The sequence below is a fragment of the Coregonus clupeaformis genome, chromosome 19, assembly GCF_020615455.1.
Source record: "Coregonus clupeaformis isolate EN_2021a chromosome 19, ASM2061545v1, whole genome shotgun sequence".
Classification (NCBI taxonomy): Eukaryota; Metazoa; Chordata; class Actinopteri; order Salmoniformes; family Salmonidae; genus Coregonus; species Coregonus clupeaformis.
In genome coordinates, this window is record NC_059210.1 from 26,381,750 (window position 1) to 26,409,000 (window position 27,251).

The 27,251-nt window shown below is 45.4% G+C and overlaps 1 protein-coding gene across 10 annotated transcripts in view; it reads right to left on the bottom strand.

Annotated features, from left to right (window-relative positions):
* Positions 1–27,251, bottom strand: part of LOC121531762 (A-kinase anchor protein 13-like) — a 117,382-nt gene that overhangs the window by 37,374 nt on the left and 52,757 nt on the right. For 8 of the 10 annotated variants that reach the window (XM_045227152.1, XM_045227149.1, XM_045227148.1 and 5 more), the window contains exons 5-9: positions 24,338–24,524; positions 19,625–19,820; positions 19,454–19,522; positions 16,998–19,293; positions 7,825–7,892 (exon numbers count right to left, since the gene is read on the bottom strand). In XM_045227152.1, coding sequence (XP_045083087.1) covers positions 7,825–7,892; positions 16,998–19,293; positions 19,454–19,522; positions 19,625–19,820; positions 24,338–24,524 — 2,816 coding nt within the window. The remainder of the gene's footprint in view (positions 1–7,824; positions 7,893–16,997; positions 19,294–19,453; positions 19,523–19,624; positions 19,821–24,337; positions 24,525–27,251) is intronic. The other 2 variants (XM_041837195.2, XM_045227150.1) reach the window with 2 other exon arrangements.

A 27,251-nucleotide genomic window follows, 5' to 3' on the forward strand; every position in this document is an offset into this window, starting at 1 on the left:
CAGCAGACACACACATGTAACATACAATATAGAACACGTGAGACATGCACACACAGTTCATATGCAGGTACAGACACATTTCCGTTCTTATCCAATAATGGGTAATAGTTTGTTTTTGTTCTAATCTATTTTATTCCATTCTAAAATTGTCACTGATAAAATGTAGATGAGTGCATGCATTTCTACAGTATACCAGTATCCTGCCCTGTCTGGGAAAAGAAGATGATTAGCTAAAAATGGATACACGTGGGTGGAGAAGGAAGCTCAATGTTCAGAAGTGTCCCTGGTGAAAATAAACCCAATATAGCGAATGGCATACTTCAGACTTGCACTTTCCACAGTGACAGCCAATGTCTGGCATGACTCAGAGGCACAGCATGGGAGAGGAATGTCCTTGGAGAGAGCTACATTTAAGTGCTTTGTTACAGTACTTACAGTGCAGACAGAAACAAGAACACTGCCAAGCTTAGTTTAGGCCCAAACAATCAATACATGCCCTTGGAATAGATGGAGTTATTCTGAAGCAGAGACGTAGTTAACAGAGCTTGAGAAAAACATTTCAGACATGTTTTCTCCCAGGAGTTGGACTAGAGAGACGCTTTACCCTAGTCTATCCATCACCAAGTTCACTCAGCCCTCCTCGCCCTTCAGGGAACACAACACACATGACCGCACCACACCAAAGGACTTCACAGGACCGTTTCTCACAGCCTGAGAGGGGGGACCAAGGCTAAGGAAGGGGAGATTTGATCTGACCACCATAATTAATCTTGCAATAGGGCCATCTAATATGGACCATCTTGTCTCTTCCCTTTGAAATATATCAAACCTGTGCATAATGACATCCTTTAGAAAGAAGTATCTCTTAAGCAGTTGGAACTCTCTTCCCTTCTGTATTGAAGCCATCCGAATCTAGTCCAGCCTGATCACTATCCAAAACTAGTCTGGCCTGGGTTCTGACACCGAGAGATGATGGAGAGCAGAGTGGAGAGGTCCCAGTTCCCATGCCCAAAGATAGAGCCTGACGCCTGGCCCCAGAGATGCAGCCTGGCCTCTTATCACAAACCTCAAATCCACAGGCCACTCTACTCTGTCCAAGTGCTCCAACATGCTCTGCTCTGCTGCTTTGGCCTGGCCTCTCTCAGATACAGATACAGTGCCTTTCCTTACCCCTACATATATATTCACCAACCAAGAGCCCACATGCCACATTCCACTGGAATCCCACTGCTGGTCCCAGTCCCACCCAGCTATAGTAGAGAGAGATGCTCAAAGTGGTGGTGATGATTAAGAGATGCTGAAAATATGACTTAACTCCGAGTGGTTTGGTGGAGCAGTGATTTGTCATGTCACTGAAACACCTCCCTTGTATTTTCCTGAAAGCATCGCCATGCCACTGTGTTTCATAGAAAACTAATTCAGGGTTTCCTGAGTTATGAGCTTGTAGCTGTGTGTGTCTATGGAAAAACAGGATCTATTCGAATTAATCTGTTGAACTAAATGGGGCAGGTTTTGACATGATATTTGAGGAAAAATCTATCAGAATCATGTATGGTCCTGCTAATAGACAACATTTAGAGACAGAATACAGACAGAGGAATTTACACAAAGTTTACATAAATTATATACAATCCCGACACACACAGACAACAGAATATGCATCACATTCAGAATCCTAGCATTGTATTCAGTGACTCACACTTTGCACACAGACAAAGTACCATCCAAAGTAAACAGGGGGAGAAAGAGTTTGAGAGGGAGAGGGAGCGAGAGGAGAGAGAAAAAGAAAGAGAGAGAGAGAAAGAGGGAGAGAGAGAGGAAATGAGAGAGAGAGAAAGAAAGAGAAATAGAGAGAGAAAGAGGGAGAGAGAGAGGAAATGAGAGAGAGAAAGAAAGAGAAAGAGAGAGAGAGAGAGAGAGAGAGAGAGAGAGAGAGAGAGAGACAGAGAGAGAGAGAGAAGAGTATGGACATATTCCTGGGATCTGGCCTGAAGGCCTTCATTCTCCATCCAAAAACAAACTCCACCCTGAGAGCACACTCCTCAAGGCTGTCAGTGAGCCCATCTACTAACGGCTCACAAACGCTCCACACCTCCTGAGCACACACTGAGGAACGGCTAACAATTAGACACATCCGGACAAATACAAATACACACAAAGAGACTAAATTACTCTCCCGTGACATGAAATGTGACAGTCATCTTCACAGCGTAGATATGAAATCTAATTTGTTCCCACACGCATACAGCAGAGAAGGCAAGCTACATCAAAACACGTCATGAAATTTGTTAAGAAAACCTACAGACAGTTTTTTTCCCATTACCATATCCATAGGCGAAGAGCGCTCTCTCACATGTGGCAATTAAAAAGATTCTCTGTCCATTCATACCTTTATCAAAACGACATCCACTGTTCTCTCCCCCTTTCCACGCAGACTATACCTCCGCTTGTGTCGCTCGTACATCTTTTCAAGCAGTGAAAAGTAGTGGTTATTAACAGAAAGGCGCTAGATTCCAACATGAAGCCCAGGCTTGTGGAGTCCTTTGTGAAGTTTGGGGAAAATTAGCAACTGTTCCCACATCTGCTCACAGAACCAGCCCCTCAGTCTGATCCTCCCTCCTTTTCCTTCTCCCTCTCACACACTCCTCCCTCCTCTTCTCTCTTTCACTCTGTTACTCGCTGAGCCTCTCCCTCTTTCCCTCCTCTCTTTCACTGCTGTTTTCTCTCTTCTTTCTTCTATTCATCTCATTCCATTTTCTGTTCAATTTCAACTCCTCTTATCTTCTCTTCTATCTCCATCTATTTCCTCTTCCCCTGTTTCTCTGGGTGGTGACGAGTTGAACAGTTGTACCCAGTGTGTGCTGTGATGCTGAGCGGCAGGGAGAGAGTGTCTACGGAAACAGGCTGATAAGGCAGCCAGCCATGAGAGAAGCCACTGTGATGCATGCCCTGCATACTGGCTGGCTCCAGGAGAGGGATGCTCTCCTATACACTGTGATTCCTGGGCAGTGAGGAAAGATAAGCATTGTCCTAGGGGAAGCTATCACTAGAGACATAATCAACTACTGTTGCTTGTCCCCTAGGTTTGATTTAATAACACTACTAATAAGGAGAATACTTTTATGAATTAAAAACATACATCCTATATCTTTACATAAGGGATTTAAATAGAAACATGGTCATCATTATCAAAAACATCCCAAGCTTATCACTTAAAATTCTAATCTCAATGCGTGTAACATGTCCTCAAACCCTGGGTACAGAAGCAGAGGAGAATGCAGAAGGGTCCTCTGTGTGAAACACTTGAGCAGGAAAAAACTCCACATCTGCAGACAGTCATCAATGGAACGGACAAACAGTTGGAACCATGGCAACCATTACAAACTGTCCACATGACGCACACACACGAGAGAGAGAGAGAGAGAGAGAGAGAGAGAGAGAGAGAGAGAGAGAGAGAGAGAGAGAGAGAGGGAGGGCTGGGGCTCCTTCAGTCCTAACACGTCTGGGCAGCTGAGTGGAACGCAACACAACCCCTGGAAACAAGAGCAACTTGCCCCAATTCCTACTACTCCCCAGGGCACACGGCTTGTAACATTATGAGAGGAAAATAAAAGAACAGACCCAAATACATTATGTGCTAATCTTGTTTAGGGGACTTTTCTAGAATGGTGATTCTCATTGGTTAAAACCACTATGGAGAAGGGAGGGAATTTGATCAACACTTCCATACACTTCCATATTTCCTCCAGCCTCTCTTTGTGCTAACAAAGGACTGGCTTCTATTCTCATACTCTACTACCACTGTGCATACCACAACAAACTCTCAACACACGTCTACAGTAAATAACAACCTATTCCAAACAGTTAAGAATGCAGAATTCACTTCAAAGTCTCTGAAAGCAACCTAAAACATGGTTGTATGGAAAAATGTCAATAAGCGTATCATTTTCCAGGCTGCCTGCTCAGCAAACAGAATAGTGTGGGTGCAGCATGTGAGCTACTCCACTGAGAGAAGGATCAATCGACATAAAAGGCTGTGGGTCAGGGTGAGTTGAGAGAGGTGGTGGTGGGGGAGGGGAGGGGGAGCACCGTGAAGGGCCCTTTGTAAGGCCCTGATGCATACAAACACAGAGGGTCTGAGACTGGGGCTCTGCTGTGTACATGGCACCTATGGAGCTCTGGGCTTAGGACCTCATCTGGTATAGGACTGTAGTCAATAGGACCTAGGTAGAGAGAGAGAGGAACAAACTGCACAGTTGTGTCTGTCCTCATATCCTGCTGTACAACTACAGAGGAAGAGGAAGAGAAACCAGAGAGAAGGATGAATGGGAAAGAAGAGGGACGTGTGTAAAGACTTAGTTAAATGACTGACATTCCCCTCCTCTCTCTCACACACAGACAGACAGCTAGACCCACCCTAGTCAGGTTCAGTGAGCGATGAACAGGCTCAACGTGTTTGTCCAGCTCCACTGATGAATCTCACTGAAGAATTCACCACCGCTAGCTACCCCCTGCTTCCCCCAAACCAAACAATATGGAGGAAAATATCATTCCTTTTATGCACTGAGCAGCCTCAGGACTTACTAAGTCCTACAGTGTCCTGGCAGCCCATTCCACTGCAGTAGGGAACAGTGCCAGATTTACAACAGTCTCATCATGCTATGTTTGGTAACCTGTGAAAACTAAAAAATCATAAACCATCACAATTCCTGACTAGAATGCAGGCTGTCAAGCACACCTCTGCAAGACAGGCAATATATTACTGAACCAAACTTTCTGGCGAAAATATATGTTTAAATATAATCTGTATTTTTTTTGTTAACTGTCTGAAATGCAGCTGAGAGCAGACCAAGTACACATCGGGAGGTAGTTATACCAGAACACAACACTAGGGGGTGCCTGAGGACACACAGGGCTGGCAGGAACATTCATTATGGTTTTGGCAGGCAGCAGCAGCACAGTCTGTCTGTCTTTCAGGACTTCCTCCTTTCCTGGCTGCTCTCTGCAAATGTGCCTCCACAGTACTCACAGTTCTGTTTTACGAAGATTACTCAACTGTACCTCACACAAACTCATTGACACTAAAAGCTGTGTTGCATCATACAAAACAATTAACCAAACATTCTGCATCACATTTTATAGCAATGTAATGTCGATACTAATTCTGAACTGTAGTGCTCTACGTTGTTTTTCTATCATTCTTTGTATACATTCTCCATTTATCGTTGAAAACTTTGGCCATGAAACACATACAAACAGATCTCTGGTGCCGAGTCTGTCGACCAAAATGCGGCTCCAGTTGATGTTAGACTGCCTTCTGTTGGTGACTAACGTTAGCATCAAATTATTATTCCATTCAGCTCCTCCAGTCTGTAACAGCTAACAGGTTGTCTCTCTGACAGGTTGTCATAATCAGTGAGGCGGACACCAATGACATGATTCCATCAACAGAACAACGAGGAACACTGCTGGAGCAAACTGAATTAGACTGAAAGAATCTGAGAAATGGCATCTGCTTTCACTCTCACTGGCTGGCACTGGCAGATATTTGCTTCAGGTGGAAGGGCACTGAGCAGAGCAGGCCTCGGCATGGAGATTAAACAGCTGCTAATAGGAAGACATGAATGAGTCCTGCACTGCACCCAATGTTCAGCTGTCTCATAGTCAGTTACTGTATACATCATGATGTCTACAAACAGTGTTTCTATTTTCTAACTGACATTAGAAATCAGATGTACTCTGATCCTCATACTAAGCTATAACGCCTTTGTTTTACCCACAGCATTGGTTTCATCCAGTATGACTCTGATAAATATTCAGAGAGCACACTACTTTTCTTCCTAATTCTCTAACTGAAACTAGATTCAGTATGTTGAAAAATAACTTCATAAAAAAGTTTTGAACATTCTTCTCCTCTGAGACGATGTGGTTTCCATGCCACAGGCTTCTGGCTGGCTGGCTGGCTGGCTGGCTGGCTGGCTGGCTGTCTGGCTGGCTGGCTGGCTGGCTGTTGTGTTTTATCTGGTGAACTTCTTAAAAGACAGAGTTCTCCAGAGTTACAGTGTAATTCCTCTCAAAGGCTAACAATGAAATGCGGAGGGATTCTGGCCAAGAGAGAGAGCTGTGATAGTGGCCCTGTCTACAAGTCTACATGTCTACCTGTCTACATGTCTACATGTCTACATGTCTACATGTCTACATGTCTACCTGTCTACATGTCTACCTGTCTACATGTCTACATGTCTACATGTCACTCTCCAGATAAGCATAGCAGCACAGCTTAGCCACATTCACAAGAGGGGGGCGAAATGCAGAACTAATCACAGCTAAACACTACACCAATCCTTCTTGCATAAAGACAATTATCATACCAGAAGAAAGTTGCCTGTAGAGTTTACGCTAAACAACGACATTGACAAGATCACTGTGAGATTGCGGTGTGATTGCGACAGAGAAGGCACACCACGTGTTTGTGGCTGAAGCATACAGTATGACATCATCTCAGTCACATAGGCCCTGTGGACTATGCTGACAATTCCGCACCACACAAAACAACACAAGAAAATCATAGAGAATCAGAAAGAAAATCACAGAGGATGGCTGCCCACAACATAACACCTACTATACAATAGAAGGTCACCTTTTGGAACCAGGTGGTCAGAAACAGAATGACAACGGTAGGAAACAATATGGCTTCCCATAGGAAGAGGTGTGCTTCTAGAGCTGTGAGGGAGGGCAGTGCCCTGGCCTGCTGGTGTGGATGTATCCTGCTGCTAATCAGACACTTCCTTCTTTCCTCCCTCTCTTCACACTGCTGCTGCAGCTACTGTCAGAGGGACTGTGTTATCTCTGCCTTCCTCTCTACGGCTTGTTTCTCACCCCTCATATCAGTCCTCTCAGGGGAGAGAAGAGACGGTGAGGTCATCTTTTATTTTTCTCTCCTCCTCGTTAAACAGAGTAGGGCAGAGCCCACACCCACCCACACACACACGGTGAACCGCGTGGCCACAACTTTCCCATATCTGCCCACCTGACCTTTAGAAGGCAGAGTTCAGCTTGTCAGGCCGAGAAGTGCGTCATGTTTGTACGGACTTTCCCAAAAGTGAAGGCTAATAACATGAAAAAAGGGTTTATTTAGTGAGGTCAGGTGGGAATGCTTGGCATGGAACAGCGATAAGATAATCGCTTCCCAGAAACAAATTATCTCTAAGTCATGAAAAATGTTACAGTAATCAGACTATATGTGACTTTAACTGATTTGTAGGGACTGGAGTCAGAGTTTTACTTACGTTCCAAATCATTAGAGTACCAAGAGCATTTGATCTGTGACTGTAAATTCATAAAAACATGAACATAATATAAAAATAATGATTATTGACTAGATTTATAACTACCATTAAGCTGCTGTTCATTGATTATTGATTGCTATTACCATTACTATCTATTTATTTATTCTGCTACTGGTCACTATTACTCCTGTTTACATGTATATATTACAATTAGTATATTACCATAAGTATTTACATATTCTTGCTACTAGTCACTTTTCAGCCCTGTTTCCAAGTATATCCTACTACTAGTCACTTTTGGAATAAGGCACTAACCTGTACAGTATTCTCGTGTTTCTTCACCCTATATCGTACTTATTTTTTATTTATTTGTATTTATTTGTTTATGTTTTTTGTTATATTTTCTATTATTATCTATATTATTATTACTATTACTGCATTGTTGGGAACGAGCTCTCAAAGTAACAACTTCACTGTACTGTTTTACACCTGTGCACGTGGCAAATAAACTTTGAAACTTGAAACATTAACTCACCAGTGTGGAGTCTTCCGTATCTGAGACGGATTCCTTCTTCCCCTTCTCTTCTCCCTGGGTGTCTTTGTCTGGGGAGAGATACAGTATGACACAGGTATGACACAGGTATGACACAGGTATGACACAGACAAATATGGAACCTGATCCTATGACCCTATGAACAAACTAACACAGTATCCTCTCAGTAAATTAAACTTCATTTGAACTCAAGCTCAAAATATGAACTCATAATAATGAATCATACCAGTAGTATCTAATGTATAAACAGTATATGCCTTGACTACCGTTTGGATAGCAACAATAAACCGCTGTCATGCAGGAAGAGAGAACAATGATCTCTATTTATACTACATCAGTGTAGATTCAGAGGATCTATTCTGCTCCATATTCCCATCCAGACAGGAAAGGGCCTGGGTGTAGCCATGTGCTCACAGACTGCCAAGACAGGGAGGGCTCTGAGTGGAAGATCACCTTTCAGGCTACCTCTATTTACAGAGCCTACTGTAAGGTCTGGTGAGATCATTGTATTGCTGCTTGGATACGTAAATACAGACACAGCTCCAGTCACATTCACACAGCTCTCTAGATGACGGATATGGAGCCTTTGACCTTTTCAGGATGACTCAGGGACAAGAGGCCAGAGATAGGCTTGGGCGGTATACCATATATACCGTATACCGGGGTTTTCGGAAATAGCTACAGGATGGTTTTTCAATACCGTCAATACCGTTTAAACTATGTCTTTGAAGTTTTTTAATAAATGTTAATATTTGTAGCTACTGTACTTTAAGTAAATCCCTGCAGTCAACTTGTTCTATAGGTTAGGTGATAAAGAAGATCGCAATCTTAATTTAATCTGCCACATAATCTTTCATTATGAAATTTACCCGTAATCCCCAATCATGTGGTGTTTCTTTATAAGCACACAACAACGAGTGACCGGAGCCTTGTGAGTCACTCACTGTTGTGCAGCACACGCCAGGTGATTTACTTACAGTATGGAATTCACAACTAAATGTTTGCCAGCTAGATATCTTATAACTATTAAGTTAACTGTCTAAAATGTGGTAAATGCTCTGCAGTTGTGCATTTTGTTTGCTAATTTAGTTTCTAGTTAGCTATCTAGCTATCTAGTTAACCAAGTGGTTGGTTAGCTTCTTCCAAACAAAATCCTAACAGCAGAGAATCTCCTCCTGGATCAACAGCCTTGCTGTCTAATGTTTGTTTTGTGCGTGCAGCAAACTGTGAGTAGCATTTTTAGTTAATTGTAAAACTTTATGAGCTGGGATGTCTGTCCTGTAAATAGTTTAGGTCAGAGACTGTATAAAATGTTCGCGTTGCACTTTTTAGCATTTAGTTAGCATCCTCTATCGGATTTTACATGTACTTGTTAGCATTGCTAACCTTCGGATTACAGAGGCTAAGTAGGGTTTGAAAATAGCGCCCCTTGTGTTCAATGCCGGTATTACGGAATATCCTGGTATGGCACAAGGTCGGTATCTTTTTATATACATTTTTTATTTAACCTTTATTTAACCAGGTAAGCCAGTTGAGAACAAGTTCTCATTTACAACTGCGACCTGGCCAAGATAAAGCAAAGCAGTGCGATAAAAACAACAACACAGAATTACATATGGGGTAAAACAAAACAAAGTCAAAAATACCACAGAAAATATATATACATTGTGTGCAAATGTAGCAAGTTATGGAGGTAAGGCAATAAATAGGCCATAGTGCAAAATAATTACAATTCGTATTAACACTGGAATTATATATGTGCAAGAGATTATGTGTAAATAGAGATACTAGGGTGCAAATGAGCAAAATAAATAACAATATGGGGATGAGGTAGTTGAGTGGGCAAATTTCAGAAGGGCTGTGTACAGGTGCAGTGATCGATAAGGTGCTCTGACAACTGATGCTTAAAGTTAGTGAGGGAGATAAGAGTCTCCAGCTTCAGAGATTTTTGCAGTTCGTTCCAGTCATTGGCAGCAGAGAACTGGAAGGAATGGCGGCCAAAGGTGGTGTTGGCTTTGGGGATGACCAGTGAGATATACCTGCTGGAATGCATACTATGAGTGGGTGTTGCTATGGTGACCAATGAGCTAAGATAAGGCGGAGATTTGCCTAGCAGTGATTTATAGATGGCCTGGAGCCAGTGGGTTTGGCGACGAATATGTAGTGAGGACCAGCCAACAACAGCGTACAGGTCACAGTGGTGGGTAGTATATGGGGCTTTGGTGACAAAACGGATGGCACTGTGGTAGACTACATCCAATTTGCTGAGTAGAGTGTTGGAGGCTATTTTGTAAATGACATCGCCGAAGTCAAGGATCGGTAGGATAGTCAGTTTTACGAGGGCATGTTTGGCAGCATTAGTGAAGGAGGCTTTGTTGCGAAATAGGAAGCTGATTCTAGATTTAACTTTGGATTGGAGATGCTTAATGTGAGTCTGGAAGGAGAGTTTACAGTCTAACCAGACACCTAGGTATTTGTAGTTGTCCACATACTCTAGGTCAGACCCGTCGAGAGTAGTGATTCTAGTCGGGTGGGCGGGTGCCAGCAGCCTTCGATTGAAGAGCATGCATTTAGTTTTACTAGTGTTTAAGAGCAGTTGGAGGCTACGGAAGGAGTGTTGTATGGCATTGAAGCTCGTTTGGAGGTTTGTTAACACAGTGTCCAATGAAGGGCCAGATGTACACAAAATGGTGTCGTCTGCGTAGAGGTGGATCTGAGAGTCACCAGCAGCAAGAGCTTGATATACATGGCGAAAAGAGTTGGCCCAAGAATTGAACCCTGTGGCACCCCCATAGAGACTGCCATAGGTCCAGACAACAGGCCCTCCGATTTGACACATTGAACTCTATCTGAGAAGTAGTTGGTGAACCAGGCGAGGCAGTCATTTGAGAAACCAAGGCTATTTAGTCTGCCAATAAGAATGCGGTGGTTGACAGAGTCGAAAGCCTTGGCCAGGTCGATGAAGACGGCTGCACAGTACTGTCTATTATCGATCGCGGTTATAATATCTTTTTAGGACCTTGAGCGTGGCTGAGGTGCACCCATGACCAGCTCGAAACCGGATTGCATAGCGGAGAAGGTACGGTGGGATTCGAAATGGTCGGTGATCTGTTTGTTAACTTGCTTTCAAAAACTTTCGAAAGGCAGGGCAGGATGGATATAGGTCTGTAACAGTTTGGATCTAGAGTGTCACCCCCTTTGAAGAGGGGGATGACCGCGGCAGCTTTCCAATCTCTGGGGATCTCAGACGTTACGAAAGAGAGGTTGAACAGGCTAGTAATAGGGGTTGCGACAATTTCGGCGGCTATTTTTAGAAAGAAAGGGTCCAGATTGTCTAGCCCAGATGATTTGTAGGGGTCCAGATTTTTCAGCTCTTTCAGAACATCAGCTGTCTGAATTTGGGGGCATGGGCAAGTTGCAGAGGGTGCAGAGCTGGTGGCCGGGGTAGTGGTAGCCAGGTGGAAAGCATGGCCAGCCGTAGCAAAATGCTTGTTGAAATTCTCGATTATTGTAGATTTATCGGTGGTGATAGTGTTTCCTAGCCTTAGTGCAGTGGGCAGCTGGGAGGAGGTGCTCTTATTCTCCATGGACTTTACAGTGTCCCAAAACTTTTTGGAGTTAGTGCTACAGGATGCAAATTTCTGTTTGAAAAAGCTAGCCTTTGCTTTCCTAACTGCTTGTGTATATTGGTTCCTAACTTCACTGAAAAGTTACATATCGCAGGGGCTATTTGATGCTAATGCAGTAAGCCACAGGATGTTTTTGTGCTGGTCAAGGGCAGTCAAGTCTGAGGAGAACCAGGGGCTATATCTGTTCTTAGTTCTGAATTTTTTGAATGGGGCATGCTTATTTAAGATTGAGAGGAAAGCACTTTTAAAGAACAACCAGGCATCCTCTACTGACGGAATGAGATCGATATCCATCCAGGATACCTGGGCCAGGTCAATTAGGAAGGCCTGCTCGCTAAAGTGTTTTAGGGAGCGTTTGACAGTGTTGAGGGGTGTTCGTTTGACCGCGGACCCGTTACGGACGCAGGCAATAAGACAGTGATCGCTGAGATCCTGGTTGAAGACAGCGGAGGTGTATTTAGAGGGTAAGTTAGTCAGGATGATATCTATGAGGGTGCCCATGTTTACGGATTTAGGGTTGTACCTGGTAGGTTCCTTGATAATTTGTGTGAGATTGAGGGCATCTAGTTTGGATTGTAGGATGGCCAGGGTTTTAAGCATATCCCAGTTTAGGTCACCAAGCAGTACGAACTCTGAGGATAGATGGGGGGCAATCAATTCACATATGGTGTCCAGGGCACAGCTGGGGGCTGAGGGGGGTCTGTAGGAAGTGGCAACTGTGAGAGACTTATTTCTGGAAAGGTGGATTTTTAGAAGTAGGAGCTCAAACTGTTTGGGCACAGACCTGGATAGTATGATAGAGCTCTGCAGGCTAACTCCACCCCCTTTGGCAGTTCTATCTAGATGGAAAATGTTGTAGTTGGGGATGGACATTTCTGAATTTTTGGTGGCCTTCCTAAGCCAGGATTCAGACACTGCTAGAACATCAGGGTTGGCGGAGTGTGCTAACGCAGTGAATAACTCAAACTTAGGAAGGAGGCTTCTGATGTTAACGTGCAGAAAATCAAGGCTTTTACAGTTACAGAAGTCAACAAATGATAGCTCCTGGGGAGTAGGAGTGATACTGGGGGCTGCAGGGCCTGGGTTAGCCTCTACATCACCAGAGGAACAGAGGAGGACTAGAATAAGGATACGGCTAAAGGCATTAAGAACTGGTCTTCTAGTGCGTTGGGTACAGAGAATAAAGGGGGCAGATTTCCGGGCGTTGTAGAATAGATTCAGGGCATTATGTACAGACAAGGATATGGAAGGATATGAGTACAGTGGAGGTAAACCTAAGCGTTGGGTAACAATGAAAGAGATAGCATCACTGGAGGCACCCGATTGAGCCGGTCTCGGCGTGTATGGGGGGGTGGAACAAAGGAGCTATTTGAGGCAGTTTGAGAATGACTTGGGGTTCTATATTGAAATTGTATAATAAGAACTAACTGGAACAGCAATAGGCAAGGCATATTGACATGGGAGAGAGGAATAAAGCAATCACAGGTGTTATTAGAGAGAGCTAAGACAACAACTGGTAATGGCGATGAAAGTTTGGGCTGAGGCTAAACAGATAAACAGGACAGGGTACCGTGTAAAGGAACAGTCCAGCAGGCATCAGCTGTGCAGCTGAGTGATCATAAGGTCCAGTGAACAGCAATATGTGAGTCCGAGAGCAGTTCGAATTAGTGCTAAAGCACAGCGAGCAGGAAGCACGGCTGTTGTTTGCGTGTGCTAGCGGGCCGGGGCTAGCAGATGGATCTTCGTGATGGTCGCAACGGGAAGCCTGTTGAAACCACAGACGATTACGTCGGCAGACCAGTCGTGATGGATCGGCGGGGCTCCGTGTTGACTCTAGGAGGTCCCGTCCGGTTGACAGAGAGGTAGATAGCCGGGAGATATGCCTGACTCGAGGCTAGCTCAAGGCTGATTAGCCATCAACAACATCCATTTGGTTGCAGCTAGCTAGTTGCGATGATCAGGTGTTAAAGGTCCAGTGATTTAGTGATTCCGGCAGAAAATCCGATATGTTCTGGGTCGATAACGCGCTGTGCAGACAGTGCAGACTGGCCGATAATAGTCCAGGCTAGAGCTGGCTGGTAGGTAGTGCAGGCCACGGACAATGGTGAAAAACCGCTAACGGTGGCTAATAGCAAGTAGCTAGTTAGCTGGCTACTCCCGTCCGGTAGACAAAGAGGTAGATAGCCGGGATATGGGCCTGGCTCAAGGCTAACTGGTGCTTGCTTCGGGGGCAGTGGTGATTAGCCTACAGCAACAGCCATTCGGTTGCGGCTAGCTAGTTGCGATCCGGTGTTAGGGTCCAGTGATTAAGTTATTCCGGCAGAAAATACGATGTTCTGGGTGAAAACCGCTAACGGTGGCTAAAAGCAAGTAGCTAGTTAGCTGGCTAGCTAGTTTCAACTGGAGATTCTAGATAAAGGTGAGTAAATAATAGAATCCGTTCCACATTGAGTGAGGCGGGTTGCAGGAAAGTATATTTAGTAGAAGGATGAAAAGTGTGATAGGGAAATATGTACGAAAAATACAAAAAAATACAAAAAACTGGCTATTTATACCGACACACAACAAAGAACACGACCGCACTGCTACGCCATCTTGGATGTAATGAAGGTATGACAATCTGAATACTGCCCAAGCCTAGCCAGAGTCTCATATAATGTTTCTCCTGAAAATCAAACTTCTCTAATTTACATGCTGTAGCTGACAATATGTGGTAAAAGTTACATTTTAATATAATCTACTTTCTGTTTTGGGGTCTCGCTTGAGGTAAATATTCTGTGGTTCAACCTCCATAGAATGCCATGACAAATGACAGCCTTTCCCTTTTTAGCAGCGGTAGCCCAGGCTGAACTAATGGTCACATGCTCAGAGTCATACGACAGTGTGCTCACACTCAGAGCAGGCGGTGCATTTTAGAAAGATGCAAAAAATGCACACCAGCCTTGAATTTAGCAGCTGGGCTAGGCAGAGACATAAAGTAGAGGATATATAGTAGAGGGTTCATGTACATGAAAAGCGAGCTTCAGGTTTTCCTCATGACCCAAATCTACTTGAATTTGAATTTGACCTTGTACTAACTAGTGCAGCTGGACGATATGGAAAAAGATCCATATTGCGATAAATGGACAATTCTTTGGCGATAATGATAAATCAACCACAGTAAACATGTCGTCCCCCATGAATGATGCAGCGCCCCCCTTGGGCCAATCAGTGTAATTTTGTAAATGCCGGATCTCTATGGCACGACGCATCATTCACCTAAGTTTCATCAAAATCGGGCCAGTGTTGTCTGACATGTCGTGTGTGACTAACGTACAAACATGCTAACATACTAACAGACGGAGACAGATCCACAATCCCCTACCCAATTTCCTTGTGGGGAAAAAAACTAGAACAACAGTAGTTGCTTTGAAAACTGTCTTTTCCCCGCAATTCCATTTTGAGCATTGGTCATATGCTTGTGCTTCTCCCTCCTCCATGCGCTGAGAGTGGTTCACTCACACAGCAGCCGACAGCTAAACAGGGACAGGCAGATACTTTCATAGCAAGAATCAACATTATGCATAGGCTACTACTGTTACCATATCATGGTTTTAGCACAATCTACACGAACGTTGTGTAGCAAAATGCTTTGATAAGAGGAAGGCAATGTTGGTGTCAGTCATTTTCCATTTATCGTCCCAGCTCTACTAACTAGTCATCAAATTGAATCAAATTGTATTTGTCACATGCGCCGAATACAACAGGTACAGTGGGGAAAAAAAGTATTTAGTCAGCCACCAATTGTGCAAGTTCTCCCACTTAAAAAGATGAGAGAGGCCTGTAATTTTCATCATAGGTACACGTCAACTATGACAGACAAAATGAGAAAAAAAATTCCAGAAAATCACATTGTAGGATTTTAAATGAATTTATTGGCATATGATGGTGGAAAATAAGTATTTGGTCAATAACAAAAGTTTCTCAATACTTTGTTATATACCCTTTGTTGGCAATGACACAGGTCAAACGTTTTCTGTAAGTCTTCACAAGGTTTTCACACACTGTTGCTGGTATTTTGGCCCATTCCTCCATGCAGATCTCCTCTAGAGCAGTGATGTTTTGGGGCTGTCGCTGGGCAACACAGACTTTCAACTCCCCTCCAAAGATTTTCTATGGGGTTGAGATCTGGAGACTGGCTAGGCCACTCCAGGACCTTGAAATGCTTCTTACGAAGCCACTCCTTCGTTGCCCGGGCGGTGTGTTTGGGATCATTGTCATGCTGAAAGACCCAGCCACGTTTCATCTTCAATGCCCTTGCTGATGGAAGGAGGGTTTCACTCAAAATCTCACGATACATGGCCCCATTCATTCTTTCCTTTACACGGATCAGTCGTCCTGGTCCCTTTGCAGAAAAACAGCCCCAAAGCATGATGTTTCCAACCCCATGCTTCACAGTAGGTATGGTGTTCTTTGGATGCAACTCAGCATTCTTTGTCCTCCAAACATGACGAGTTGAGTTTTTACCAAAAAGTTATATTTTGGTTTCATCTGACCATATGACATTCTCCCAATCCTCTTCTGGATCATCCAAATGCACTTCAGACGGGCCTGGACATGTACTGGCTTAAGCAGGGGGACACGTCTCGCACTGCAGGATTTGAGTCCCTGGCGGCGTAGTGTGTTACTGATGGTTGGCTTTGTTACTTTGGTCCCAGCTCTCAGCAGGTCATTCACTAGGTCCCCCGTGTGGTTCTGGGATTTTTGCTCACCGTTCTTGTGATCATTTTGACCCCACGGGGTGAGATCTTGCGTGGAGCCCCAGATCGAGGGAGATTATCAGTGGTCTTGTATGTCTTCCATTTCCTAATAATTGCTTTCACAGTTGATTTCTTCAAACCAAGCTGCTTACCTATTGCAGATTCAGTCTTCCCAGCCTGGTGCAGGTCTACAATTTTGTTTTTGGTGTCCTTTGACAGCTCTTTGGTCTTGGCCATTGTGAAGTTTGGAGTGTGACCGTTTGAGGTTGTGGACAGGTGTCTTTTATACTGATAACAAGTTCAAACAGGTGCCATTAATACAGGTAACGAGTGGAGGACAGAGGAGCCTCTTAAAGAAGAAGTTACAGGTCTGTGAGAGCCAGAAATCTTGCTTGTTTGTAGGTGACCAAATACTTATTTTCCACCATAATTTGCAAATAAATTCATTAAAAATCCTACAATGGGATTTTCTGGATTTTTTTTTCTCAATTTGTCTGTCATAGTTGACGTGTACCTATGATGAAAATTACAGGCCTCTCTCATCTTTTTAAGTGGGAGAACTTGCACAATTGGTGGCTGACTAAATACTTTTTTTCCCCACTGTATAGACCTTCCTGTGAAATGCTTACTTATGACCCCTTGATTGAAATGTTTCAATTAAATGGTTTCTTCTTATTCATCTAGATTAATTAATCCATAGGTAAGTAAGCAAAGCAATAGCATAGCAACATCAAGATATAGAAGGGCCATAAGCAGTTACCATTGTTTTATCATTGTGTGGCCTTACCTTTCACAGACTTGTCAAGTGGTCTTAAAGCTTCAGAACTCTCCACTTTAGTATCCAGCGTTCTCTCACTCACTCCATCCAGACTGGCCAGCGTGTCTGAGGACTGCAGGCCCAAGGACAATCCACTGTCTACTTTCACTGAGGAGCTGTGCTTCTCCTCACCGAGGCCTGTTCCACTGTCTAGCTCAGAGGGGGAAGTCAGCTCCGAACTCTGGGCCGTACCACTGTCCGAGTCACTGGCCGTATGTAAATGTACAGGTGTGGCCGGGCTCTCTGGAATAGCCTCCTGATGTGTCAGCTCTGAGGATCTCTCTGGGGAGATAGTGGAGGAGGATGTGATGACCTCATCACTCTGTCTGTCCACAGCCCTTTCGTCATGTAACAACATGTCTATCTGAGGGTGGGAGTCTCCACACTCTCTGCTGACTGCTACACTCTCTCCCTTGGTCAGACTCAGGCCTGCTAGTCTGGCCTCCACTTCATTTTCATTCCCAGGTCTGGCTTTGGACAGGTCACTGCTCTCCTCTCCTTGTAAAAGATGAGGCTCATCCTCTCCCTTTGAGGGGTTCTTGTCCATCACATCCCCCTCACAAGGTGAGACAGTAGGATCCCCGTCTGAGGTAAGCGTCTCAGTGGCCTCAGACACAGTGACCCCTGACCTTTGTGCAGTGTCTTTGGGTCCAGTCTGATGCTCACTCTCGCCGTCAACAGCCTCCTGTAACTGGCTTGCCTCCAGCATTGAGTTGGAGTTGCATTGTTCTATGTTTGCTACAGCAGCTGCTACTGCTATGGCCACCACTGCTACAGCTGTGGCTGCTATCTCCTCCCTACACGGCAGAGAGTCTACCTCTTCTAATGATGCCCACTGTACAGACACCTTCTTCTTTATAGGGGTCTCCTCTCCTGTGACTGTCCCCTCTTCAGACAGTTTGTCCGCGGAGCAACTATCCAACTGAACGAGTTCTCCCTCCTGACGAGAGGGTGTGTGGTCTGTGACATCATCAGAGTGCTGTGGCCCCATGGTCCACTTCTCTATGCTCGATCTCTCTCCATCCTCAGTGGACGCCTGTTCCTCACATTCCTGCCCAGCCTCGTGGCCCTGGCTGTGGGCGCCGTCCTGATTATTCTGTGGTGGGGGTACCACTACCTCCACTGTGCCCTCCGCTGGCTGATCCAGGACCTGCTCACTGGGCTCTGGTGCTGTAACGCTACTGGGTCCGTGTGAACGGCTGCTCTCGCTTTCTCCCTCCGCCATACTGGGGCTCTGCTTCATGCTGTTTGTGTCAGTCTCTCCACTTCTGCTTCTGGCTGACTCAGTGCTACCATTGGTCTGTTGGCTGGGGTTTCCTTCCTCACTCTTTCCGCCACAATCACCACCTCTCTCAGTCTCAGACCGCCGGATCTGGCTGCTGTTATTGGCCCACTCGTGCTTCTCAGAATAACGTGTCACTGCTGTGGTGATTTCCTGTCTTTGTACGGCGTCTTCTGACTGTGCAGCCTGTGCCTGTGTCTGATGGCATCTCACAGCTCCTGTCATTGTCTGCAGAGTACATTCAGAGGCGGCCTCCGCGTACTCCACCTCCACCTCGCCGCCGCTATGTCCGTCGTGCTGTCCATTCTCCAAAGGAGCCCCAGCCACTATCTGAGCCCAGGCTGCTCTAGAATCCATCTCCTCGATGTTGTCAGGCTCCCCCTGCCCTTCCATAGTCTTCTGAGCCCTCGTGTCCCCACAGCTGCTACTGCTGTTGCCTGTACTCCCCTCCCCAGTCTTCAGGGGCCAATGCTTGGCTTCCGTGTGTTCCGTGTGTTCCGGGTGTTCCTGGGACTGTGCGTGGCCCATGGCTGGCGTAACCGTCGTCGGAGAAGCAGCAGCCTTATCGCCCGTCTCAGTCTCTGCTCTCCTCTTCTCTCTCTCTTCCTTGTTCCTTTTACGGCGCCCTGCCTTGCTGCTCTGCCTGGCAGTGGTTACGCCTGTCCTCTCTCTATCAGCTTCCTCCTGCTGGTTTCCACAGGAAGGTACGCTGAAAGCTGGTGTCTCGCCCTCCCTCTTCCGCCGCTGTACTGCAGCTTCACTTCTTTTATCTGGCGCCTTCACAGAGTCCTTTACTGCTGCCTGAGCAGGGCCCGCCTCCCCTTCCTCTGGCTGGCCGTTTGGACAAGGTAACGCCCCTCCCGCGAGGTGGCCATGGCTGTGTTGTGGGTGTAAAGCTGTGTGCGCTGATGTGTTGCTGATGTCACTGGATGCTGCTGTAGTGTTTAGTTCGTCTGGTGACTGCTGCTGGAACACATGATCTCCCTACAATACAAACAGAAATGCAGTGTTCATTATTGTCCCATAAATTAAACATCAATTACACACATAATATATCACACATTACACAGACAGATGTTCACTTCTAGTCGAGATAAGACGTGCACAAAACTTTCAGAGCAAACAAAACCCACAGGTAACTTACAATAGGCCAGGATATTTGATTCTGGGTTTTGAGATGACTTACTGTATGAGCTCTTTGCTGCACTAGGAGCTGTAAGGAATACGGCAAGTAAGTCATGGTTTAAAGCAACAAAATGAGACAGCAGACAGAGTTGAAAGCAGACAGAGTTAAATGCCGAGTTCTATAGCTCACCTTGTTGTCTCTGTGTGAGCGGATGAGTTTCCGTATCTTCTCCACCTCTCCCTGCAGGCTGGGCGGAGGTTTCCCTGGCACCGTGTCCACCGTCAGGGTGTAGGTGTTCAGTCTGGGGTGGTGCTGCAGCGCTCGGCCTCCTGGGTAACACTGCCTCTCCTCTGCCTTTATCCGGGTCTCCGGCAAGGTCTCAACCCTGCTCAACACAAACAGAACATACCTTATCAGAGCGGAGGAAGCCAAAGCACTCAGCACTGACTCAGCATTGAGCACTACCTACGCCCATAATATATCAGCTAGTGTGACCCACAGGTTAATTCCCAGGGTAAGCACTGGAGACAAACCTTTCACCTTTCCACCGCCAACCTCACCACCAAACTGGTCAGCTTCATTGCTACTTCTATCTCAATCAGATAACTGGTTTTAATTAATTATTCTATGATATCAGTGGAATTGAAAAAGTAAACACCACTTCTCCCTTTCTAATCTCCTCCACATGAAACCAGTTACAAGTAACAAGTAACAAAGAAGAACAGAAAACGAAGAAAAGAGAACAAACATGGCCATGCTAAAATTACGTTTCCTGCATGGTTCTATTCTAAATGCCTCTTGTAATGGCTAAATCCTAGGAGGGATTTTAGTCGTGTATTGTCCTGTCGCGCTGGCTCTGGGTGTGGGTCTCTCTCTGCCTGGTATGAGTAATCTGTTCTACTCTCTCACAATGACTAGAACTGACTCTAATCGACTCAGGGGTGATGATGTCACCACTGGTAAACTCCGGTGAGCGAGACACAAAACCAAAACAATATGATCGAAACAGGGCTTTGGAAACAAAGGGCAGGAGGGAGTCATTCAGTAAATGGATGGGATGAGTAAGATCATCCCCCTCTAGCCCCAGCCCCATGCAGCCCCTGCGACAGGAGTGCAGCCCTAGGTTCAAATACTATTTGAAATCATTTCCAATACTTTTTCCGTGTTTGATTGAGCTTGCCTGGCTTAATGGACCAATAGAATAGTCCCAAAACTGCAAACCCTGCCCCATATGCCACTCCAGGCAGGCTAGAGCAAAAACCTAAATATTTCAAATAGTATTTCAATCCTGTTCTGCAGGAGCGATGAGATCAGGGGATGTTCTCACCTGCCTCTTGGCGCTCAGTGCCAGCACAGGGCTGAATGGGTATCCATGGCAACCCCCTAACATCATTCACTGGGGAATGAAAGGCAGGACGTGGCGCAGTGGAAGAACAGAACAGAGCCACGTTGTGGGACCTGAGTTGGGAACCTGAATGCACCCAGGACCCAGCCTCTATCTCAGCAGCCAGGGGAGCGCTTTTAACAACACACAGTGGCCATGAAGATAACTATACTATAAATGTTGGGGCTTTTGTTCCTTTATTAATGATATATGACCTAACCAACTTATTCCTACAGCCATCGGGTGGAATGTACACAACTATGCTGTTGGGATTCAGCCATGACACCTAACTGTTCTCCTGTGCCAAATAACAGCAGGCTCTCCCTGAACTGAACTAATCCTGTCCCAGAGCATTTAACGTCAGAAGCCAGGTGACTCAATCTCTCCACTCCCAGCTTAACTAATTTCAGGACTCTTTCCACAGCACTCCCGAAACTACACCAAACAACAGCCTCCCCAACTACACCAAACAACATCAGAGAGATGAACATGGGTTGGTGTCTATGTGACTGCTGTAACAGTTACATTCAGATGAGGAAGTGCAGGAAGAGTAGGTAAGGATAGATATAGTAAAAACAGTTGCTTTGTTCTCCTCTGTAACATACACAGTGACTCCGAGAAGCTCCCACCAGATCTGTTCTCTCTCTCTCCTACGGTACGGTGATCAGGTTTCACCACCTCCACCAAACCTGGGCCGACATAGACCCGGGATCCGGTGACCCAGGGGACAGCAAAGCAGTCTGTGTGACGCAGACTAAGAAACACCATGCAGTGTTGGGGCCTGAGAGTGTCTCTGTGACCCGGTCACTACTGGTCCACGCAGGTCCAGGATAGCATGTCCCTGTCTGGGACTGGGTGACATCTGAACCTCAATGTCATAGAGAGAGATAAGTGACCTCTGGTGAACTCTGTAATGAGGTCACTCGTATGCGCTCAGCTGGAGACCAGATCACCACTGTGTCACTGACGACACTGATGGAACAGGTAAGCAAACTGGTTTGGTGAAGTGCTGGTGGTGGAGGTTGTGGCTGGGAGCAAATTATCTCTACTAGATAAACTCTAAATGCAGTTTGTCTAGTAGGTCAGTGAAACCACTGTTTCCCGCCATTCGCACTATGACTTTTTCAGTGGTAAAACTGTCATCTGTGTTTGGGGGATGTAACCTACAAGTGGGACTGCTGAGTTAACATTGGTCTAGTTTTGAAACCAAAATCTAGTATGCGATCTGTCATCTAGCACGTTAACATCCCCTCCTAATTCTAAAACAGTACAAATATAAAAAACTCAAATTGATGTCATCATGAGGCACCAGGTAGGTACATTTTGTGATTTTGTCCCACAAATACGACCCCATACTGGTCTGACTTTACGTACTTAACAAAGTGCATATAACATTGGACTCTGATTTCTGTGATGACAGCAGCAGACCAGAGCGAAGCTGCTGAGTTTGTCCTTGGTCTGTCTCTGTGTTCCCCTAACACTCCAAACACATTTCAACATCCCTAGCTCCTAACTAACCAGAGCTGTTCCCATTCCTATGGTTACATAAAGACACCTCTCGTTGGTTTGGATTCCAAATCCTAATGAGCTAGCTAGAAATTCTTGCCTATTCCTCTGTAGGAATGCAAGGGTACGTGTTAAAAAAAGGGTGATGAAGAGCTACCTAAAGATGTGACGATGTTGACAGCAAATAAATGCTGTGGAGAGTGTTGTGCATTTCATTCACAGATAAGACTCTGAAAACAGCAGAATATATTATTTAGACACTGTTTCTTTAACAAGTTCTGCTTTTCTTAACACGTCCCAGAGATGGTAGAAACGGCTGGCTAGCTAGCTTACTCCTATATAAACATATTAATCATGTATCTGAAGGTTATTACTACTGTAGTAAAGGTTATTCCTATTTAGGCCCTGTGTGCAGTATGTACAGTCGTGGTCAAAAGTTTTGAGAATGACACAAATCCTAATTTTCACAAAGTCTGCTGCCTCAGTTTTGATGATGGCAATTTGCACATACTCCAGAATGTCATGAAGAGTGATTAGATGAATTGCAATTAATTGCAAAGTCCCTCTTTGCCATGAAAATGAACTTAATCCCCCAAAAATATTTCCACTGCATTTCAGCCCTGCCACAAAAGGACCAGCTGCCATCATGTCAGTGATTCTCTCGTTAACACAGGTGAGAGTGTTGACGAGGACAAGGCTGGAGATCACTCTGTCATGCTGACTGGGTTAGAATAACAGACTGGAAGCTTTAAAAGGAGGGTGGTGCTTGAAATCATTGTTCTTCCTCTGATAACCATAGTAACCTGCAAGGAAACACATGCCGTCATCATTGCTTTGCACAAAAAAGGCTTCACAGGCAAGGATATTGCTGCTAGCAAGATTGCACCTTAACCAACCATTTATCGGATCATCAAGAACTTCAAGGAGAGAGATTCAATTGTTGTGAAGAAGGCGTCAGGGCGCCCAAGAAAGTCCAGCAAGCGCCAGGACCGTCTCCTAAAGTTGATTCAGCTGCGGGAGCGGGGCACCACCAGTGCAGAGCTTGCTCAGGAATGGCAGCAGGCAGGTGTGAGTGCATCTGCCTGCTGTGAGGCAAATACTTTTGGAGGATGGCCTGGTGTCAAGAAGGGCAGCAAAGAAGCCACTTCTCTCTAGGAAAAACATCAGGGACAGACTGATATTCTGCAAAAGGTACAGGGATTGGACTGCTGAGGACTGGGGTAAAGTCATTTTCTCTGATGAATCCCCTTTCCGATTGTTTGGGGCATCCGGAAAAAAGCTTGTACGGAGAAGACAAGGTGAGCGCTACCATCAGTCCTGTGTCATGCCAACAGTAAAGCATCCTGAGACCATTCATGTGTGGGGTTGCTTCTCAGCCAAGGGAGTGGGCTCACTCACAATTTTGCCTAAGAACACAGCCATGAATAAAGAATGGTACCAACACATCCTCCAAGAGCAACTTCTCCCAACCATCCAAGAACAGTTTGGTGATGTACAATGCCTTTTCCAGCATGATGGAGCACCTTGCCATAAGGCAAAAGTGATAACTAAGTGGCTCGGGGAACAAAACATTGACATTTTGGATGATGGTCAGGAAACTCCCCAGACCTTAATCCCATTGAGAACTTGTGGTCAATCCTCAAGAGGCGGGTGGACAAACAAAAACCCACAAATTCTGACAAACTCCAAGCATTGATTATGCAAGAATGGGCTGCCATCAGTCAGGATGTGGCCCAGACGTTAATTGACAGCATGCCAGGGCGGATTGCAGAGGTCTTGAAAAAGAAGGGTCAACACTGCAAATATTGACTCTTTGCATAAACTTAATGTAATTGTCAATAAAAGCCTTTGACACTTATGGAATGCTTGTAATTATACTTCAGTATACCATAGTAGCATCTGACAAAAATATCTCATAACACTGAAGCAGCGAACTTTGTGAAGACCAATACTTGTGTCATTCTCAAAACTTTTGACCACGACTGTAGTATGTGATCCAGTTGAGTACTTACTCAGTGAAGAGCTGATGTAGCTGGTCGTGGCCCCTCTTCTCTGCCACGCTGACTGGTGTAGATCCCTGCTTATTGGGCAGTCTGAGAGCCTCTCTGCCTCCTGGCTGCTGGAGCAGGAACAAGGCCACCTTCCGCAGCCCGCGCCGAGCCGCAAAGTGCAGGAGGGTCTCGTGTGGACCAGGCTCAGCTGGACACGACAGACAGGGAGGGAGATTTACACTGGGCTCAGCGACGGTCAACAGTTACAGTCCTCTAACTAGAACACAACACACAAGCAACGATCTCCTGCCAGCAGGCATCCAACAACAATTCAACTTCTGCTTAATAGCCGACATGTTTACTCTGTTACTGTGTGATCAGTAACCTGTTTTACAGTACAGAATGTTCATATGTAAATCCCTAAGTGCATTTGCAGGCATGCACGGGTGCTTCCCTCTCTCCACTCTCCCTAACCCCTCCCACCTTTGCTATAAGCCTGAAGAGTCCCGCCCTCCTAACCTGTGTGACCCACCGTCCTGTCTGAGTCATGTGTCTAATAACCCCGCCCCCTATTTCCCTCTCACTCCTCCTACTGGTCAGACTGCTGATCCTCTGCTTCAATACACAGTGAACCACCAGGAAGGCCTGACATGGAGGTGTGTCTTTAATTACAAACCACACAGCTACAGTCTCATTTCAGTGAGGGTAATAAAGTCTTATGGAGACTTTCTCCCAACTCCCCACTACTCTCAATGCTGTATCAGGAGATTATCTGCAATGTTACAGAAGGCTCTATTCTGAGAGTAGAGAGCCTTGTCGACCGGGCCGGGCGGTCGCCATTACCATCGCAGCAGTATGAGGACACACAGTGGGAGGATTGTTCTACTGTGGTTAATGAGAGGCTGGGAAAGAGACTGCCCTGGTTTCAACAGCCCACTGGGAATTCAACAAACCAATTTGGAGCCCCCACATAAAGAGGTGTTGCACAAAAAGGAGTCCTACTAGAAACGTCATCCGGTATTGAGGAGATGGGGATTAGGTCATAGCGGGGCTGAGGGTGCTAATTTAACACAGTTTGCACCAGGTCTGACACCAGAAGTCTATGTTTGAAGCAGATATTTGAATGACTGCTGCACACCAGAGCAGACCAGAGTAGAAGGTGTTATTGTCTCATTTTCCTGTGAAATGCTGTCAGAGAAAAAGGAACTAAAACAAGAAACACATACTCTATTGTATCACACTGACAGACATACTCAATACAATACAAACGTACATACAATGGCAGGTTAGCTGGTCTGTAACATTGATGGGAAACTATCCAATGCTGACCTCTACTAGACTCAGTTTAGTGCATCTGATTTGTAGAAACACGGAGACAATATGAGCATGGACCGCCATTTCCTCTATGTGAGCCCCATTCTATGGTAGGACTCAGCGCATTCACTCCAACAACCACTTACAGGAGTAGGGAGAGACCCTAACAAATCAGATTTTCCACCAGCGCTGGATTCTCATGGCTGCTTCTCTCCCACAAACCCTCAGCATAACTGCTGCGCGACGCGATGGAATGCTAGCAGATCCTCTGTTGGCACTTAGAGCGTTGGCAGCCCATGTGACAAGGGATAAAATATGCTTTTAGGAGTTTTACTGCATTTTTCATGATAATAATGGCCCTCTGTGCTTTATTTCAACCAGAATGAGTTGTTGGCTGGGGCCGGGTGCTGGGGCCGGGCAGTGCCAGCAGAGCCAGTAGAGAGAGAGAGCCTCTGGACCTAAGGCCCACTAGTTCCAGGGCTCACGCCCGTCGGCCAGGTACCCGGGACCAGCTTCAGGAAATGCCAGGGCTGGAGAAGGCATTACACAGCTGGCCCACTCAACCGGCAGCTTGGGGAGAGGAATTTAATTTTTCCTAACCTGGCTGCAGGATAATCTATTCTAAACGAACCTTCCGTCCCCCCCCCTTTTTTTTCCAATTTTTTTTTAAACATCAGGGAGTTTTGGAATCATGAATATTATCAGGGAAGGTAACAGTGGAACCGGAGGAGATGCGAGGCACAGGGGAAATAGGCAGAGTCACCTGTCCGACCTCATAAAGGACTGCAGTGCTTTCATCTGAGTGCCAGGCCCAGAACCAATTGAAGGATATAAACTAGTCAATCTGACAGGTGTTTCTAGCTCACCATACATTGTTGGCTAGTTCTGTACATTGTTGGCTAGTTCTGTACATTGTTGGCTAGTTCTGTACATTGTTGGCTAGTTCTGTACATTGTTGGCTAGTTCTGTACATTGTTGGCTAGTTCTGTACATTGTTGGCTAGTTCTGTACATTGTTGGCTAGTTCTGTACATTGTTGGCTAGTTCTGTACATTGTTGGCTAGTTCTGTACATTGTTGGCTAGTTCTGTACATTGTTGGCTAGTTCTGTACATTGTTGGCTAGTTCTGTACATTGTTGGCTAGTTCTGTACATTGTTGGCTAGTTCTGTACATTGTTGGCTAGTTCTGTACATTGTTGGCTAGTTCTGTACATTGTTGGCTAGTTCTGTACATTGTTGGCTAGTTCTGTACATTGTTGGCTAGTTCTGTACATTGTTGGCTAGTTCTGTACATTGTTGGCTAGTTCTGTACATTGTTGGCTAGTTCTGTATATTGTTGCTGTGCAGATGTCTCTGCCAAATCACTGAGCTCTTACAAGCTCAATCCCTGAGCAAAAAGGACAGACGTCATTCAGATACTACAGATCCCAAAAGGTTTAATAGGATATATCTTTCACTGAGAGGGCAAGATAAAGTAGTCCTTTGAGAGGCTGATAGGATTTTAAAAAAAGGCTGGGGGAGGGGCACTCTCAGTCTTTAAGCTCTCAGCGTTTTTGTGCTCCTCTTATCTATCCCTGACAGAGGCACATGGTAACAACACAACAGGACATCTGCTCGCCATA